The sequence below is a fragment of the Peromyscus californicus genome, unplaced genomic scaffold (genome assembly GCF_007827085.1).
Source record: "Peromyscus californicus insignis strain IS unplaced genomic scaffold, ASM782708v3 Scaffold_3__1_contigs__length_106647218, whole genome shotgun sequence".
NCBI lineage: Eukaryota > Metazoa > Chordata > Mammalia > Rodentia > Cricetidae > Peromyscus > Peromyscus californicus.
Window position 1 is genome coordinate 68724697 of NW_026294551.1, and position 16723 is coordinate 68741419.

Sequence of the window (16723 nt, forward strand, 5' to 3'; positions counted from 1 at the left end):
AAGAGAAGGCTCGAAATTGTAATTAAACAATTTTGCAACATATAAGATTTGTTACAAATAATTTACAACAAAATCCTAACGAAAACTCAGTGAAAGCAGCAGGGTCTGGTGGCACATGACCACATGATTAAAGTATCCCAGCATTCAGAGGGCAGAGGCAGGAGGACCTCTGTGAGTTTAAGGCCAGTCAGTACTATACAGTAAGACCCTGCTCCTTCCCCTGCAAAAATCCAATGAAATTACTTTTGAACATTAAAAAAAATCACTTTAGTTCTAAGGAGAAGGATTCTAGATTTTCCAAATGGAGCCTTACATTACCTAGTACATAATGCTGAAGTCTAAAGAAATTTCATGCAACACAGAATAATAGGAACTGTATATACTCGCTTAAATGAATATACAAAAACAAAAGAAAAAGCATAAAAAATATGTGTAACAAGTTCCAGACACTAGAAGGTAGGCAAGACAGGGGTGGCATCTCCAAGAGAAAGCAGCAGCAAAGCTAACCCTAGGAAACGCTTAGCTTACCATCCCTACAGGCAATCTCAACATTACACGAGAAGCAGCTACTGAACTGAAAGACAGCAGTTGAATTTTTAAGGGGGAAAATGCTTCAAAGTTTTCAAATTTGCCAAGTTAGAGCACCAGAGAAGACAGATGGAGGGAGGGAGGGAGGGAAGGAAGACACTTTTATGCACTTTGGAGATCTCTGGTAAGGTCCTTGAGTCTGGAAGTGAGTACTATACTGTGACTCACAGCATATACAGTGGCTATGTGAGAAAAAAGAGCCAACCAAAAAAGCACATAATACACGGACATTTAGCATCATCCTTAGAAATGCATTTTTTAATAATGACATTACAGTCCTGAAGAAGTGCTGGATTTGATCTCACAAATTTAAAAGGCTCAAAATAATCAAATCTGTTTTAGATGGTAGAATATATGGTAGAACAATTCCTATTACTAACCGAAGCAATATAATAAAAAAATGGAATCCAATTACATAATATGTGCAACATCTGACATTAAATTAATAAAACAACAGCCATTCTCTCCAAGATATACAGGTTCAATGCAATTATAGTAAAAGAAAATCCCAGAAAGTTGATTTCAAAGGCTGACATAACAATCCAAAGATTTACACAGAAATGTCAAGAACCTATTTACTATAACTGAAATAAAGGTGGAAAGAAAATCTTGAGTGTCTACATTACCAACCACACCACACAATGGTATTTCAGATGATTAAGCACTGGACCAACTCAAGGAAACAGGCCAAGAAGAACAGAGAGGCCCACACTATACATGCCCCAATTGTTTTTGTATGAAAGTAAAAGTATATTCAGTGGGGTAGGGAAACATATCTTATTTTTTAAAAGTAAATAGTGCTAAATAACTAGCTAATTAATACAGAACAGCCAGCAACATAGTTCAGCAAGTAAAGACGCTTGTTGCCATGTCTGGCAAACCTGAGTTTTAGTCCCAGGACCCACACAGTGGAAAGGAGAGAAACTCCTCCAAGCTGTCCTCGAATCTCCATGTGTGCTGTGGCACATAGACACACATAAATAAACAAACAAAAATTATGAAACTAAAAAAAAAGGGAGATTCAGTAAAACATAAGGAGCAAAAATTAATCGGAAATGGTCAGAGATAAGCAAAAAGAATAGTCCTTAAGGTAAACTTTTTTGTATATGATTTATACTAGGGTTAGGAAAATGCTACCTGCATGTCTACAATTTTCACTTTGTTTTGGATTCTATCAATAGTATTATTCTGTGCTTAAATTATCATGCAGTTTTGCATGTCATTTTACCATAGTATGTTTTATTAATTGATTTTTGGATGTATAACTAACCCTGTATTCGGAAAGTTATTGTGCTGATAATGCAATATTAAGTTCAGTTTACTATTATTTTGTTAGCAGTTTCTGCATGTATCGACTCCACTGCCCATGTGTGCATGACTATGTCAATCCAACTGGCCTGGAATTTGCTATATAGATCAGGCTGTCCTCAAATTCACAGATATAACTGTCTCTGCCTCCCTACTGCTGGGATTAAAAGTATATGCCACAATGTGGAATTTTTCTTACTTGGGATGCTTTCCTCTAGCATTGGTGGTGGCTATAATGCCTCACAGCAAAAAAACATTCTTGTATTTTCCAAGAGTTTATATAGGATATAATTCGTCTTTGTGTTTAAAAGTATTCAGCAGTAAAGCCTGCAAGCCTCGACTTCTCTTTGTTCAGTTGTTTGAGACCATCTTGAGAATTTTAAGTCCTTGCAAGATTTACCCAATTTATTGATGTAAAGTTCCTAAAATTCCCTTTGAATTACTATCACCTTGTTCATGCTCAATTTTAGTAATGTTATTTCCTTTTTCATGGTCAAACTTCAGGTTTATAAATTGTTAACCTTCCAAAGAATTAACTTTTAATTTAATTGATTTCTATTATTACACCCTATCTTTTCAATTCACTGATCCCCACTTGAACCTTCCTTTGATTTTCAATTTTCTTTTACACAGCTTTTGTTTGAGAACGTCCATCACTCCTGGAGGTAGTCCAATACCAGGTAAAGGCATCCTGGAGTCATGTATGGAACGGGTAAAGAAGGTCCTATCCATCTAACTGCTTCCAAGCTCCATTTGATATGCTGTCCTCAAATTCTTGACACATTACATATTAGGATGATAACAATAGATAACTTACTCGATCAAGAAGATAAGAAGAAATTTTCTTAAGAATTTAAGTTGGATGAAAATTAGAAACTTAAAGATGACCTGAGACTGTTTCTCAACTACTCATTTACAATTAGGCATGGCAGTGCAAACCTGTACTCCTGGCCCTTGAAGGATTAGGCAGAATCAAGAGAATTCAAAATTCAGGATACAGGTAAGTTCCATGCTAGCTTGGCTGCCTTGCTAGACTCTGTCTTAAACAAATAAATAAAACAATGCTTCCTAATGGAGTCAAGGCCACAGAACAACATGCTCCCTGCCCACAATGCTTCTCTCCTTCATTTGATAGTCATGCTTATTGTAGAGTTCAATTCCATATCTAAGTTTTCTTTCAATGGCAAACTGGATCCTTGGGGGAGGAGAAAGTTACTCGCATTTCAAAGTCGGTCTCAATCCTTTCCCCTAAAGGCCAGTATACATTAATCTCATTGCCAAGCCCAAACACAAATTAGAAGCATTTCAGGAAGGGTTTTGTCCTGGCTGCCCCTCCCCCATAAATTAGGGTTATGTGGGAAGATGAACCTCAACTGAGAAAATGTCCCCACCACATTGCTTTAGGCAAGTCTATGGGAGGTATTTTCTTGACTAATGAACAATGAGTGTCCAGCCAGCCTACTGTGTGCAGTGCCACCCTGGGCAGGTGGTCCTGGTGTGTAATAGAAAGCAAGCTATAAGTCAGGAGAAGCAAACCAGTAAGCAGCATTCCTCCACGGTCTCTGCTTTCAGTTTCTGCCCTGACTTCCATGATGGACTATGATATGGAATGTAAGTTGAAAAGAACCCTTTCCTCCCCAAGTTGCTTTTGGTCATTGTGTTTTATCACAGCAACAGAAACTCAAGACAGGTTTAGTCTGGTATACAGTTCAGGGGCTATATTCCATCCTTGCTGGAAAAATATGGCAGCAGGAAGGTGAAGCATGGTCACACTGGGTTCGAAGTTAAGAAGCAGAGCAATGAATACTTATGTTCAGCTGGCTTTCTCTTTTGTATTTACTACTATCACCCAGCCCACAGACTAGCATCACCCATAGTGTGTGTGGGGGTTCTTCTCATGTAGATTAACTTAATATGAGTAATATCTCACAGACATGCCCAGAGGTTTGTTTCCATGATGATTCTAAATCCCACATGAAGGTGACAATAAAGTTTAACCCTCATATCTGATGTCTTACATAGATAGGCTACTCAACTGATGCTTATCTGTTGAATAAACAAAGGAATGTTTGATTCAACAAATAAAGTGAATTCATTAGTTAAATTTTATTTTAAAAAGCAAATCCAGGGCTGGAGGGATAGCTCAGCCATTAAAGGCTAGGCTCACAACCAAAAAAGCAAATCCAATGAAGTCTTGCTTTCTTGATCCACTTTTAGATTTTACTATGAAAATAAAGGTAAATTCAACTACTGAAGAAAGTAAAATTTATTTAGAAACAAGTAAGTAATTTTCAGACATGGGCCTAGGGAGAGAGGAATGGAGCAATGTGTGTATCGCACAAGCACGAGGGCCTAATTTTCAATTCCCAAAAGCCACAAAGGCCAGGTGAGCAAGCAGTGGTACACATCTGTGACCACAATGCTGCAGGAGGTGACACGGATCTCTGGAGCTCACTGACCAGCCAGCTCAGCCAGTTGGTGAACACCAGGTTTTAAGAGATGCTGTCTCAAAATATAAGGGGGAGAGCAAATGACAAAGACATCTGACATCAATGCTCTGGCTGTTAGGACACACCTATGTAAATATGTATAAACACCACACACAAAAACAAAATGAAGCCGGGCGGTGGTGGCGCATGCCTTTAATCCCAGCACTTGGGAGGCAGAGGCAGGCGGATCTTTGTGAGTTCGAGGCCAGCCTGGTCTAGAGAGCGAGATCCAGGAAAGGCGCAAAGCTGCACAGAGAAACCCTGTCTCGAAAAACCTAAAAAAACAAAACAAAACAAAACAAAAAACAAAATGAAGCCAGGCGGTGGTGGCACAGGCCTTTAATCCCAGCACTCGGGAGGCAGAGCGAGGTGGATCTCTGTGAGTTCGAGGCCAGCCTGGGCTACAGAGTGAGTTCCAGGAAAGGCGTAAAGCTACACAGAGAAACCCTGTCTTGAAAAACGAAACAAAACAAAACAAAAAACCAAAATAAATAAAATAAATACATTTCAACAACTAAAGTAAAGGGTCAACTTAAATATTAAAACATTCTTAACAGGATAGTATGATTTCTCAAAAAAAAAAAAGTTCCTGCATTTTTATAGTGATTTACGCATTTTTCTCCTTTGATCTCTGTGGTGGTTTGAAAGAAAATGACCCCCAAAGGGAGTGGCACTAATAGGAGTTGTGGCCTTGTTAGAGTGGGTGTGGTTTTGTTGGAGAAGTTTGTCACTGTGGAGTTGGGTTTTGACCCTCCAGCCACACCCAGTGAGACAGACCACTTCCTGCTGCCTATGGGTCAAGACGTAAGAATCCCAGCTCCTTCTCCAGCACCATGTCTGCCTGTATGCTGCCATGTTCCACCATGACAATAATGGACTGAATCTCTGAAGTGTAAGCCATCCAATTAAATGTTTTCCTTTACAAGAGTTGCCATGGTCAAGGTGTCTCTTCACAGCAATAGAAACCCTAAATAGAACAGTCTCTTAATCATTCAAATCAATTAATTTTTCTATATCAAGCTGTCCATACATTCTGAAAGAAATTCACCTTAAGCTAGTCATTAAACCTGTTTTCTATATTCTGGGCTCAATTTAATAATCAAGTTTGGGAATGTTGTTTTCTTAGTGAGATATTAACTTGTTATTTAAATTCCTTCAAAAAAAAAAAGATTTTATCAGCCTTAACACTTGGAATCTGTTTCCTGTCTTTCTGCATTTGATGCAATTTTTTTTTAACTGAAAAACTCACTGTTATTAAGCTGAGACTAACCTTTAATATCAAGCCTTCATATTTACTTTTTTCACTCCTTTGGTTTTGTTCTTTTATAGTATATTATATTTTAACCTCTCCTACCATCTTACCCCCTTGAAATGACATATAGGCCTTTCTTTCTTCAGTGCTACTTTCTATTTTTAAATGTCTATTCAAAAACATCTGAAGCTGGGGAAATAGCTCAGTCTGTAAAAACAAGTATGAGGACCTGAGTTCACTCTCCAGATTCAATGTGGGGGTCCACATCAACAACCCCAGTGCCAGAGAGGCACAGACAACAGGGGATCCCTCCTGCTTGCTGTCAGCCAGCCATCCTAGCTTACTGGAAAAGCCCTAGGTCCCATTAGGAACGACACTAAAAGCAGTGCTCTGACTGCCACACATACCACCCTCCCCAACATATACCCGAAGCAGAGTCTGGTGGAGTGCTACCCACCTGTAATTCCAGACTTGGGAAACTTAAGCCAGGGATTAAAAGTTCAAAACCAGTCTGGGATACATATTAAGAAGCAAACCAAACAAACAAAAAACCCCATAAACACTCAGGGGGAAAAGCGATTTGAAGCTAAAAGGTAGCCATTTCTAAGACGTTAATGTTATTATTCAAATAAAATTTCTACTGTGTCTAGCTGTTAATATTTCAGTCCTTGTAACCACTTACACTAGATAAACAAAAGAATCACACTTTGATGTAATGTCAGTCACATTTACACAAAGTAGATTTTAAAATCTCATATTACTTTTCATGTAATTTGACAACATTTCAGAAGTGTTCAGATGGAACTTAGTGACATTAAACATCTTCCTTAGTATTTTAAAACTTATAAAGTCCTTTGCTAAACTTAAATTGCTTTTGTTTCTACTTTGAAGAACATCATTTATTCTTTAAGTCTGTGTTTTTTACTCAATTAATAGTAAATAGTAGAAGATCCAAGAATTACACAATAATGAACTTCCAACTTCCATCTCAACTGATCTAGTTCATCCCTGTATAGGCCAAAGTTATAAGCTCTTCTATCACATTTGGATTTTGAATCCTGACTAACCCGTCTCTATTCATATTTACATGAACTCTTTTACTTAATTAAAAAATTACTTTTTTTGTGTGCTGTGTGTTTTGCTTGCATGTATGTCTATATGTCATGTGTATGCCTAGTACCTTCAGAGGTCAGAAGAGGGTATCAGGTCTCTTGGAACTAGAGTTACAGATGGTTATGAACTGCTATGTGGGTGAGAATCAAACCCGGGTTGCTGGAAAGGCAGCCAGTGTTCCTAACTGCTGAGCTATCTCTTCTGTTCCTGAATTAACTCTTTAAATTAAACTATCTATTAAAAGAAGTAGAAAGCCACTTGTTACTCTTGCTATTAATTCTTGTGGCTCTTACTCATACTTCCAAGGAATGCTGATCCTACTAAAGTTGAAAAGGGCTACTTCTAGGAAATGAAACTTGAAGTAACACATCTAATGCATTCTGGTTGTTATATGTAACTTTATTGATTTTTTCCTTTGATTATTTACCCCATAAACAGATGGTCACAATTATTGATCCAATAGACAGTTACTAATTTTGAATGGTCAGGGACTTCAAAGAACCGAATTGGAAGCCTGGTAACAAGGAAGTCTGTGAAGAGATGCCTAGATGAGCACCTTTCAGAACAGGTACAGAACTTAAAGATATCTGTGTCCATGTAGACCACGAAAGGACATCTGCTGTGGAGAAGGTTGTTATTGTATTCTATAGTATGTGTACGCAGGCTAGAGGTGAACACTAGGTGTCTTGCTCTATCATTTTACACCTTATTTTCTCAAACAGTGTCTCTCAGCGAACCCAGGACTCATTGTTTTGGCCAGCAAGTCCTATGATCCTGTCTCTCTCCACCCCCTCTATTCCAAACTACTACCAGCCTATCATGCTGGGATTATGAATGTACATCTGGACATCTGGCTTTTATGTTTGCTAGGCATCCAAACTCAGGTCCTCATGCTTGGGAAGAAAGCACTTTACTCTGTTCAGTCCCAGAGAAGATTCTTAATAATTAAAAGGGCAAAAAGAGGACACCCATCAGTCTCTTTACCTAGCTTCTACAGCACTTATGCAGTTGGACTATACACACTGACTATGGTAGCAGAGAGAGAGAGAGAGAGAGAGAGAGAGAGAGAGAGAGAGAGAGAGAGAGAGAGAGAGAGAGATAGATATGATGTGGTAGGACGCAAATTCTAATGCTACATAGGTGTATTTAGCTTTTCAGAAGTAGGAACAATACTGAGTTCCAAATACAGTTGCATTCCTCAAGGGGACAAGACAACTACTGAAGCCAGATTACTTACAATGGATCTTTTCTATCAAGAAGACCAGTTATCTGTCCTCACGGAACAGACACATTCTGGATTCTGCTAATATTACCATTCATTAGCTTAGAAAGTTCATTTCCCATTTGGCACTGCAGGTTGCATTATCTTCAATCAAGAAACCTACTTTTTGGCAGCAGAGGTTTAACAATACTTTTTGTTTTCCCCAGTATTTTCAGTGCTTTACTTAGTAACTTATTCCCAGTACCTTTCAGGTTTGTTTGTTTGTTTTGGTTTTTCGAGACAGGGTATCTCTGTGTAGCTTTGGTGCCTGTCCTAGAACTCACTCTGTAGCCCAGGCTGGCCTCAAACTCACAGAGATCCACCTGGCTCTGCCTTCCAAGTGCTGAGATAAAAGGCCTGCGCCGCCGCCACCACCACTAGGCCTCAGGTTTGTTTTTAACTTGGGATCTCGTCCTCAGCTGGGTTTGGGTGAATTCTTTTTTATCCTTAATAGTATCAAAGCCCTTCAATAGTTAGTATCTTTAAGTTAAACTGTCCCGTAGAAAACCTGGTTGTATTTCCGTGGACAGGGATACTACCACCCCTAGTCTTACACTATGGAGAGCTCATATTCTTTCAGTATCAATGATCAGACCCAACTACAACTATATCAACACAGCTAAAATTTGTGTGCTGTTTACTTTATACCAACTATCATTTTATGTACTTTTCTTTCCAATAATTCATTAATCTTAACACGTGCCCAATAACCTTTAAAAATTTCTACACACACACACACACACACATCTGCTACTCATATTCTTTAATATAAAGATTAAATAAACTAGTATAACTAACCATATTTGCTGTGTGTGCTTTGGTGGCTATGTCTAACATAATTTTATTTTCAGAGGAACTCACATACTCCTATGAGTTATTTTAAAATTCAAATTTCATTGCATAGATTACAATCTAATAGCCAATTATTGGCTACAACAGTTTTTACAACTAAATTTTGACTATTTAAAAACTTAGGAAGACTGAAGAAATATTCAAAAGAAAATACTAATCCTAAAAACAATCACAAGCAGTGGTTTCAGAACTGACTCAATGCAAATCCATTATCTTGAGTTTCACAAACACAAGGAAAGGAATAGCAGAAAGGTTTAAATAACCAAGAATCAACATTTTTTTTTTTTTTTGGTAAAAAGTTAACATGTTTTATTCTCCTTATGAAATAGCACAATGTAAAGTTTGAGAATTCCAGAGATGACTTTTAAAATGGCATATAAACTGAGATACCCTGTGCCCTGGTATTTAGGTTTATTAATACATTTAACACTACTAAACTAATTAGCTGCAATCTCATGTCCCACTTTAAAAGTTTTCTTGGGACAATGAAATGGTTCAGAGGATAAAAGTGCTTGCGGCCAAGTGGAGGACCTGAGTTCTATCCCTGGAAATCATGTGATAGAAGGAGAGAACCAATTCTTTCAAGTTGCCCTCCAATTTCCTCACATGTGCACCACGGCAGAGCATGAGTTAATACACAGATGCATATCACACACTGAGGAGACTTGCTGAGAAGGAGGGGTTTAGTAGCAAAGGAACAGAATCAAAATACAAAAAACTGTGAAAGAATACAGTTTAAAGAAATATTTAAAAAGCAAAGTGCTGGGCGGTGGTGGCGCACGCCTTTAATCCCAGCACTCGGGAGGCAGAGCCAGGTGAATCTCTGTGAGTTCGAGGCCAGCCTGATTTACACAGTGAGATCCAGGACAGGCACCAAAACTATACAGAGAAACCCTGTCTCGAAAACAAACAAACAAAAAACAAAACAAAAAAAACCCCTCCCAAGAAAAAGAAAAAAAAAAAAAAAAAAAAAAAGAAAGAAAGAAAAAGTAAGCCAGCAGTGGTGGCGCACGCCTTTAATCTTAGCACTCAGAAAGCAGAGGCAGGTGGATCTCTGTGAGCCTGAGGCCAGCCAGGGCTACCAAGTGAAACCCTGTCTCAAAAAAAAATAAAACAAACAAGTAATTATGAAGATTGTTAATAACTACTTTAACTAGCCAGGAACTGTTCTAAAAGAGATTTATTTAGATTAACTAGTCTATTTCAAATACCCAGTCTATTAAACCACTTTCTACTATTATACCCATTTCTGAGTAAACTTAGAGGGATCAAGTAATCTGCACCAAAGAATCACTAGGTAGAAATAAGAACTTCAGCAATCCGGCTCTAGAGTATGCGCTCTTACAGACCTCTGAGAGCTTTGAGTAGCAGAACGTGCTAATGCCTCTTGACAACACTTACTGAGGATTATTATTATCTTTGTCTTACAGAAAACTACCACTTGTTCTAAGTATATAACTGAGTAAGGTTCAAATAGAAAGGGAAAAATTATATCATCAGAAGAGTAAGTATTAAATGCCTGCCAAAAAATGTCCAATGGTAACAACAGAAAAATATACTTTTATAAGGAACAAAAGACTAATAATATTAACTTTGCCTAGCTAGATGGAGCAGAATATGCAAAAAATCCCAGCACTGTGGCTGAGGCTAGAGCACAAGTTCAAAGATACAAAAGAAAGCCCCAGTCACAAAACAAAACCACACAGTGTCAGTGGAAACTTACCTGCAAGGAGGAAGGACCATAGAGTCTTTTACAAGTACAGATCCAGAAAGCAGAATATACCAACATCTGGCAATAGTTTCTGAACTGTTTAAATATATAAGAAAAAGAGTAAACAAATAAAGATGTGTACATATGTGCAGATTCAGTATGAATATGAAGCATGCAATACTTCTGATAATGCTGTAAATCATTAAAAATTAAGTAACAATATTGGGGAATCTGCATGTTGCCTAACATTTTACATAGAGCATGTTCACATGGGGAAAAAAGCAGTTAATTCTCAACAAACACAGGAGGGGGAAAAAAACCCTTCACATCACTAGTTAACAGAAAACATGAGAACACATTAAATATATCTTAAGGAAATTCTCAGAAATTAACCCAACTTAAGAGGTTGATAATACTGCCTAATCACTGTTCAATGATACTGAAAATCAAAATTAGCTCTTCTCTAAAATACAGTACTATACTGCAAAGGGCAAAAAGGCATTCTATCCTGCAGCTCCACAATTTTGTCATTTCTACCTCTTCATAACACAGTTTCAGGGGTTCATTTTACTTATTGTTCATCTATTTTTTCCAACTGTCCTTTTATCTGTGTATGATGGGCAATCATACAATCACTACAAAGTACAGTCATATAGGAGATACATGTAGATGTATATATTGGATAGCAAAGTACAGCACACACACATCATAAAGAAAACACAAATACTAATGAAAGGTAGGACAGAAAACACTCAGCATTAGAAGATGGGGTCAAGGCTGAAGAATAAGACCAACATTGTTATCATTAACTTTAGGCCCAACTGGAAAGAGCTGATCAAAAGTATGCGAAGTCAGCAGTTGTTAAGAATGTGGGATGGTAAAAGGAAGGATACTGTCCCCATAGAATATTTATCAATCAATGTAAGTTTTTAGACAACCTATTTTAGAAATATCCCACTGAAAATTAGAAAACATATTCTTATGTACAAATGTGACTTCCCAGAAAATTTAGGAAGACTGAAAGTATCAGGTGTTCAGAATCAATTTGTGGGAAACAAAATACTACCATTATAGACAAAGCCTATTTATTTACAAGTACTTACATCTGCAGACAATTTAAAATTTCATATAATGTCATAGCCTAAACTTCAAGTCCAGTAGAGCTTGATTGAAAAGTAATTCCAATTAGAAGCCACTAAGGGAATAAGGGGTTTAGCTCAGTGATAGAGCAATTGTCCAGCATGTTTGAGGCCCAAGGTTCCATTTCTAGCATACCAGAGAATGTGAGGGTGAGAGTGTATGTGTGTGTGAGAGAGAGAGAAAAGAGAAAGTGAGGATATTCTTTTTTATTGTTGTTTAATACAATTCAACAACTTTTACCAAATGCTCTAGTATTTTTAGAACTCTCCTATTTAACACTCATTTATTGGGAATTGTCAAAATGTTATACTTGACAGCAAAAATGTAAATACTGCAGATACTCATTAAATCTTCCATCCATTTAACAACCAAGAACAAGGATAAAAACACTTAAGTCTTCTGAACTCATTAGACATCTGAAAGATCTCTTTCCTTCTCTGTGTGTTCTCTCAGGATTTCCTAGGACACTGCCTCCTCCACAGACACTTAAAATGGTAGACAGCTTCTCTCACATATTTTTGCCTGGAGGTCCAGAGATGGCTCAGTTATACTTCCTATCAACATCAAACCATTCTTCTCCTTTCCTTATTAAAAATTCCCAGCTTTACATTTTAGATCATCAGATCATACCAGTCAGTGTCCTCTGATGTAATTAGACACTAAAGGTCAATCCTTCCATTTCTTGTAGAATTCTTGGCTGATACAAATCCTTTCTAACAATGATATCATCAGGTTTTATATTGACACTGATATTCATCCTTCTCAATTTCTTGATCTCTTTAAGGATTTTTTGTAGCTAGAGTTTTCCTGCCTGGCCCACAGTCAGGACAAATCTCTCTCACCTGCCAGTCCCACAGCTGCTCAAACCCGACCAAGTAAACAAAGAGACTTATATTGGTTACAAACTGTATGGCCGTGGCAGGCTTCTTGCTAACTGTTCTTACATTTAATTTACAATTAATCCATTTCCACAAATCTATACCTTGCCACGTGGCTCGTGGCTTACCGGCATCTTCACATGCTGTTTCTCATTGTGGCGGCTGGCAGTGTCTCTCTCTCTCTCAGCCTTTCACTTCCCAGCTTTATTCTCCTCCTTGTCCCGCCTATACTTCCTGCCTAGCCAATGGCCAATCAGTGTTTTATTTATTGACTAATCAGCAACACATTTGCCATATAGAACATCCCACAGCAATTTTTATTTAAAAATCTCCCTTTTCTGAGACAGGGTCTTGCTTTGTTAAGTCCAACCTGGTACTTCCTATGTAGATCAGGCTGGTCTCAAATTCATGGCAATCTTCCACCCTCACCCTCTCACTACTGAGAGTCTCCATGTGAATTACCATGTCCAGACTACTAGAGATCTTATCTTCTACTTGAAATGAGTTTCGATGGTCATTTACTGGAATATTTGCTTCCACCACTGGAATATATTCACTGGAATATCTTCATTAATCTAGAGTTCAAGATTCCAATGTCACCATCTCTCTTCTTTACAACTGTTTTGCTATCTTACTCTCATCATCTATCTATCCATCCCATAATGATCTTACCATCTTCTTCCTCTCTTCTGTACCTACCACAAATTCAATGTTATATTACCAATATCCCTCCTTTTCAAGAATTTTCTCAATTCTCTTTACTCATTTTATTTGTTGTGATCTGAGGCTTCCCAAAATCCCTAAAAAACAGAGGCAACCAAAAGAAAACTTCCAATAATTACTACATGAGCACTCAGTGTTGTAACTCAGCATCAAGGGGTCTGCACTCTGCCCACCACAAAGCAAAAAGAACAAACCACACATCCAAGCAAACCAGGGACAGAGGAGCAAGGGCTTCCACTTTTCATGCAGCATCTGGCATTCAGTCAAAAGTTACTAAGACTGATGAAAACAAAACCAAATAATTGAAAACCAATAGAAAACAACAACAAATCCATTATATTTAGTAAGCTCAAGAAAAAAAGACAAGGTAGAATACTTACCTAAGCACTGAAATCTGAAAAATCAAAACACACACATCCCAGGAAGTCAAACACTGGTGTTTTATTTAGGACTAGAAAGAGTAGAAAACAAGAATTTATAAACCAGAAAGTCAGTCAGTAGAAAATAACAGAGAAAAAAGAAGGATGGAAAATGGTATAAAGAAAGTGGGAAAGAAAAATCAATAAAGAAGCCAATCAGGAAAAAATACTGGCTAAGGATGTTTTAAAATAAAAATACAAATTTGTATTTAAAAATAAAATTTGTAAATAAAGTTCTACAAATCCTTAAAGAAATCTTTAAAAAAAAAATCACATTTAAGGACACTAGACACAACTGCTGAGGGGAAATTTTTTCAGAGGTTGTATGAGAAAACAATGTCACTCACAAAGCAATAGCAGTAACACTGATTCTTTAACATAAATGTCCAGAACATGCCAACTCAACATCTAAGAAGTACTACAGAGGGAAAAAGACTACACACACTTCAAACAACAAAACCTACCAGTCTAGAATTATAGATGCAGCAAAGTCTTCCCTTTAAAAACAAAGTGAAACAACACTACAGCAAAGAATTAAAAGACCAGCAAATAAATAAATGTGCAGGCTGAATGATGGTATTTCTAAAGATGTCAATTCTTTCTGATTAAATGCTATCCTAACACAAAAGCCACAGCAGTCCTATAGGTTTTTATGTATATGGAAACTGATGGGTTGATTCTCCAAGTATACAGAAAGTAAAAACAGTATTAATAGCTGCTAGGTATTAATAGTATTAACAGATGCCAGACATCACAAAAACATAATTATAAATTTGTAAATTTTAAAACCAAAGCTTTCAAAGATTCCAATATTAGAGGATATATATCATTACCAAGCTTGAAACAGTCCTAAATCTTTTTGGAGGAAACTAGTAGTAGCATGAGCTAATCACACACACACACACACACACACACACACATACATACACACACACACACACGTATATGAATATATGTATATATATAAGATGTATAAAAATGTGTCAAATTGGGAAAATTACAAAATTCATTACTATTAATATTTTCCAAATGACTGATACAAAATGCCACAAAAATCACATGAAGAGGAAATAACTCATTATAAGTACTTTAGTCCAGTGTGGTGGCACACACCTTTAATCCCAGTACTTTGGAGACAGAGGCAAGCAGTCAGCCAGGTACTACATAGAGAGTTCCAGGATCATTAGGGTTACACAGAGAGATCCTGTTTCAAAAATAAATCATCATCAACAACAAAAAACATACTTTAATTCCAGCATTCAGGAGGCAGAGGCTGACAATTGCTGTGAATTTGAGGCCAGTCTGGTCTACAAAGTGAGTTCCAAGCTAGCCACTGATACACAGTGAGATTCTGTCTCTACACCCCCTCCACCCAAAACCCCTACAAAGTAAAAATCAAACCAAACAAAAACAAAACAATCATTTTCAATTAAATAAAGTATCCAGAATTCACTGGCAAACTCTCAGATCCTTATGTTGTAACTAATCTGTAAGAAACTGAAACAGTTTTGAAATTATAGCAAAGAAAAATACATAAATTATTTTAAAATGCTGCTAAAATACTAATTTCCTAACCATTTCTCTATATCAAATCAGATTTCCTTCATTAACACACACACAATAGACTGAATAAAAATCTACCTAATGTCAATCAGATGTTAGTATAAAATTACACTCCTGTTTTATAACTGTTTGCTATAATGAATATAGCTATGTTATTTTTTTTTCTTCTTTTTTCAGTTTTTCAAGACAGGGTTTCTCTGTGTGGCCCAGGCTGGCCTCAAACTCACAGAGATCCGCTTGCCTCTGCCTCCCTGCGTGCTGGGATTTTAAGGTGTGCGCCACCACTGCCTGGCTTTTAAAGAAAGTTTTAAAGAACAACAGAACATGATCTTTACAGTCTTGAAACAGAGATAGGTATTTGTAAATATTTTAAAAAAGCAGATATAAAAAGCACTAATCATGGCTGGCAAGATGGCTCAGGGGTTAAGAGTACATATTGCTCTTGCAGAGGATCTATGTTGGGTAGCTCACAACCACTTATAAATCCAGCTCCAGGAGATATGACCCCTTTGGCATCTGTATATATTCTTTAAAAAAAAAAAAAAAGATGTGGAAAAAGCCAGGCGCTGGTGGCAAACGCCTTTAATCCCAGCACTCGGGAGGCAGAGCCAGGTGGACCTCTGGAAGTTCAAGGCCAGCCTGGTCTACAGAGCAAGATCCAGGACAGGCACCAAAACTACAGAGAATCCCTGTATCAAAAAACCAAAAAAAAAAAAAAGTGGAAAAGACAAAATCATAGTGGGAAAAGTATTTGCAGTAAGCACATCTATCAAGAATTTTGATTAAAAATCCAGACAAAGCTTCCAAGTCAATATAAATAAGGCCCTGCAATAGAAAAATGGTCCAGAGCTTAAGATTTCATTAGAAGCTAGCCAAACAACTTGAAAACATGAGAACCATTCATCATCATCAGTAAACTGGACATTGTATAACAGAATCATGGTGAGATGATAAAGTGATGAGCAGAACATCTCAAGCTGAAGCAAGCACACAAAATAGGCTACACAGGTTGTAAAAGATGGGTACCCGGGCCGGGCTTGGTGGTGCATGCCTTTAGTTCTAGCAATCGGGAAGCAGAGGACAGCCAAAGCTACAAAGAGAAAGCCTGTCTCAAAAACACAAACCAAACCCAAACAAAAAGATTGGGTTACTGGGACTTACTACACAGCTCATGGCCACCAACACTGGCACAACTATAGTAGGAAGCTGGGTGGCACTCCGAACATCTATATGCAAAACTCTAGTAATTCTATTCCTTGGAAGATGTTTAAGTGGAATTGGTAAGTAAGGGTACAAAAGGTGTCAGCAAAATGCCCACAGGGAGCTTATTTTTCTCAAAAGCAAATATCTGGAAGCAACCCCAACATACAGTAGACAGATAAACCAACACACACTCTTATCTACAGCAGTAAAAGAGAACAAAGAT

At 37.4% G+C, this 16723-nt stretch overlaps 1 protein-coding gene across 13 annotated transcripts in view; it reads right to left on the reverse strand.

Annotated features, from left to right (window-relative positions):
• Nucleotides 1–16723, reverse strand: part of Rapgef6 (Rap guanine nucleotide exchange factor 6) — a 186915-nt gene that overhangs the window by 135933 nt on the left and 34259 nt on the right. For 9 of the 13 annotated variants that reach the window (XM_052757753.1, XM_052757739.1, XM_052757743.1 and 6 more), the window contains one exon: nucleotides 10587–10670. In XM_052757753.1, the coding sequence (XP_052613713.1) occupies nucleotides 10587–10670 (84 nt within the window). Of the gene's footprint in view, nucleotides 1–10586; nucleotides 10671–13695; nucleotides 13767–14198; nucleotides 14232–16723 lie in introns of all 13 variants that reach the window. The other 4 variants (XM_052757747.1, XM_052757745.1, XM_052757746.1 and 1 more) reach the window with 2 other exon arrangements.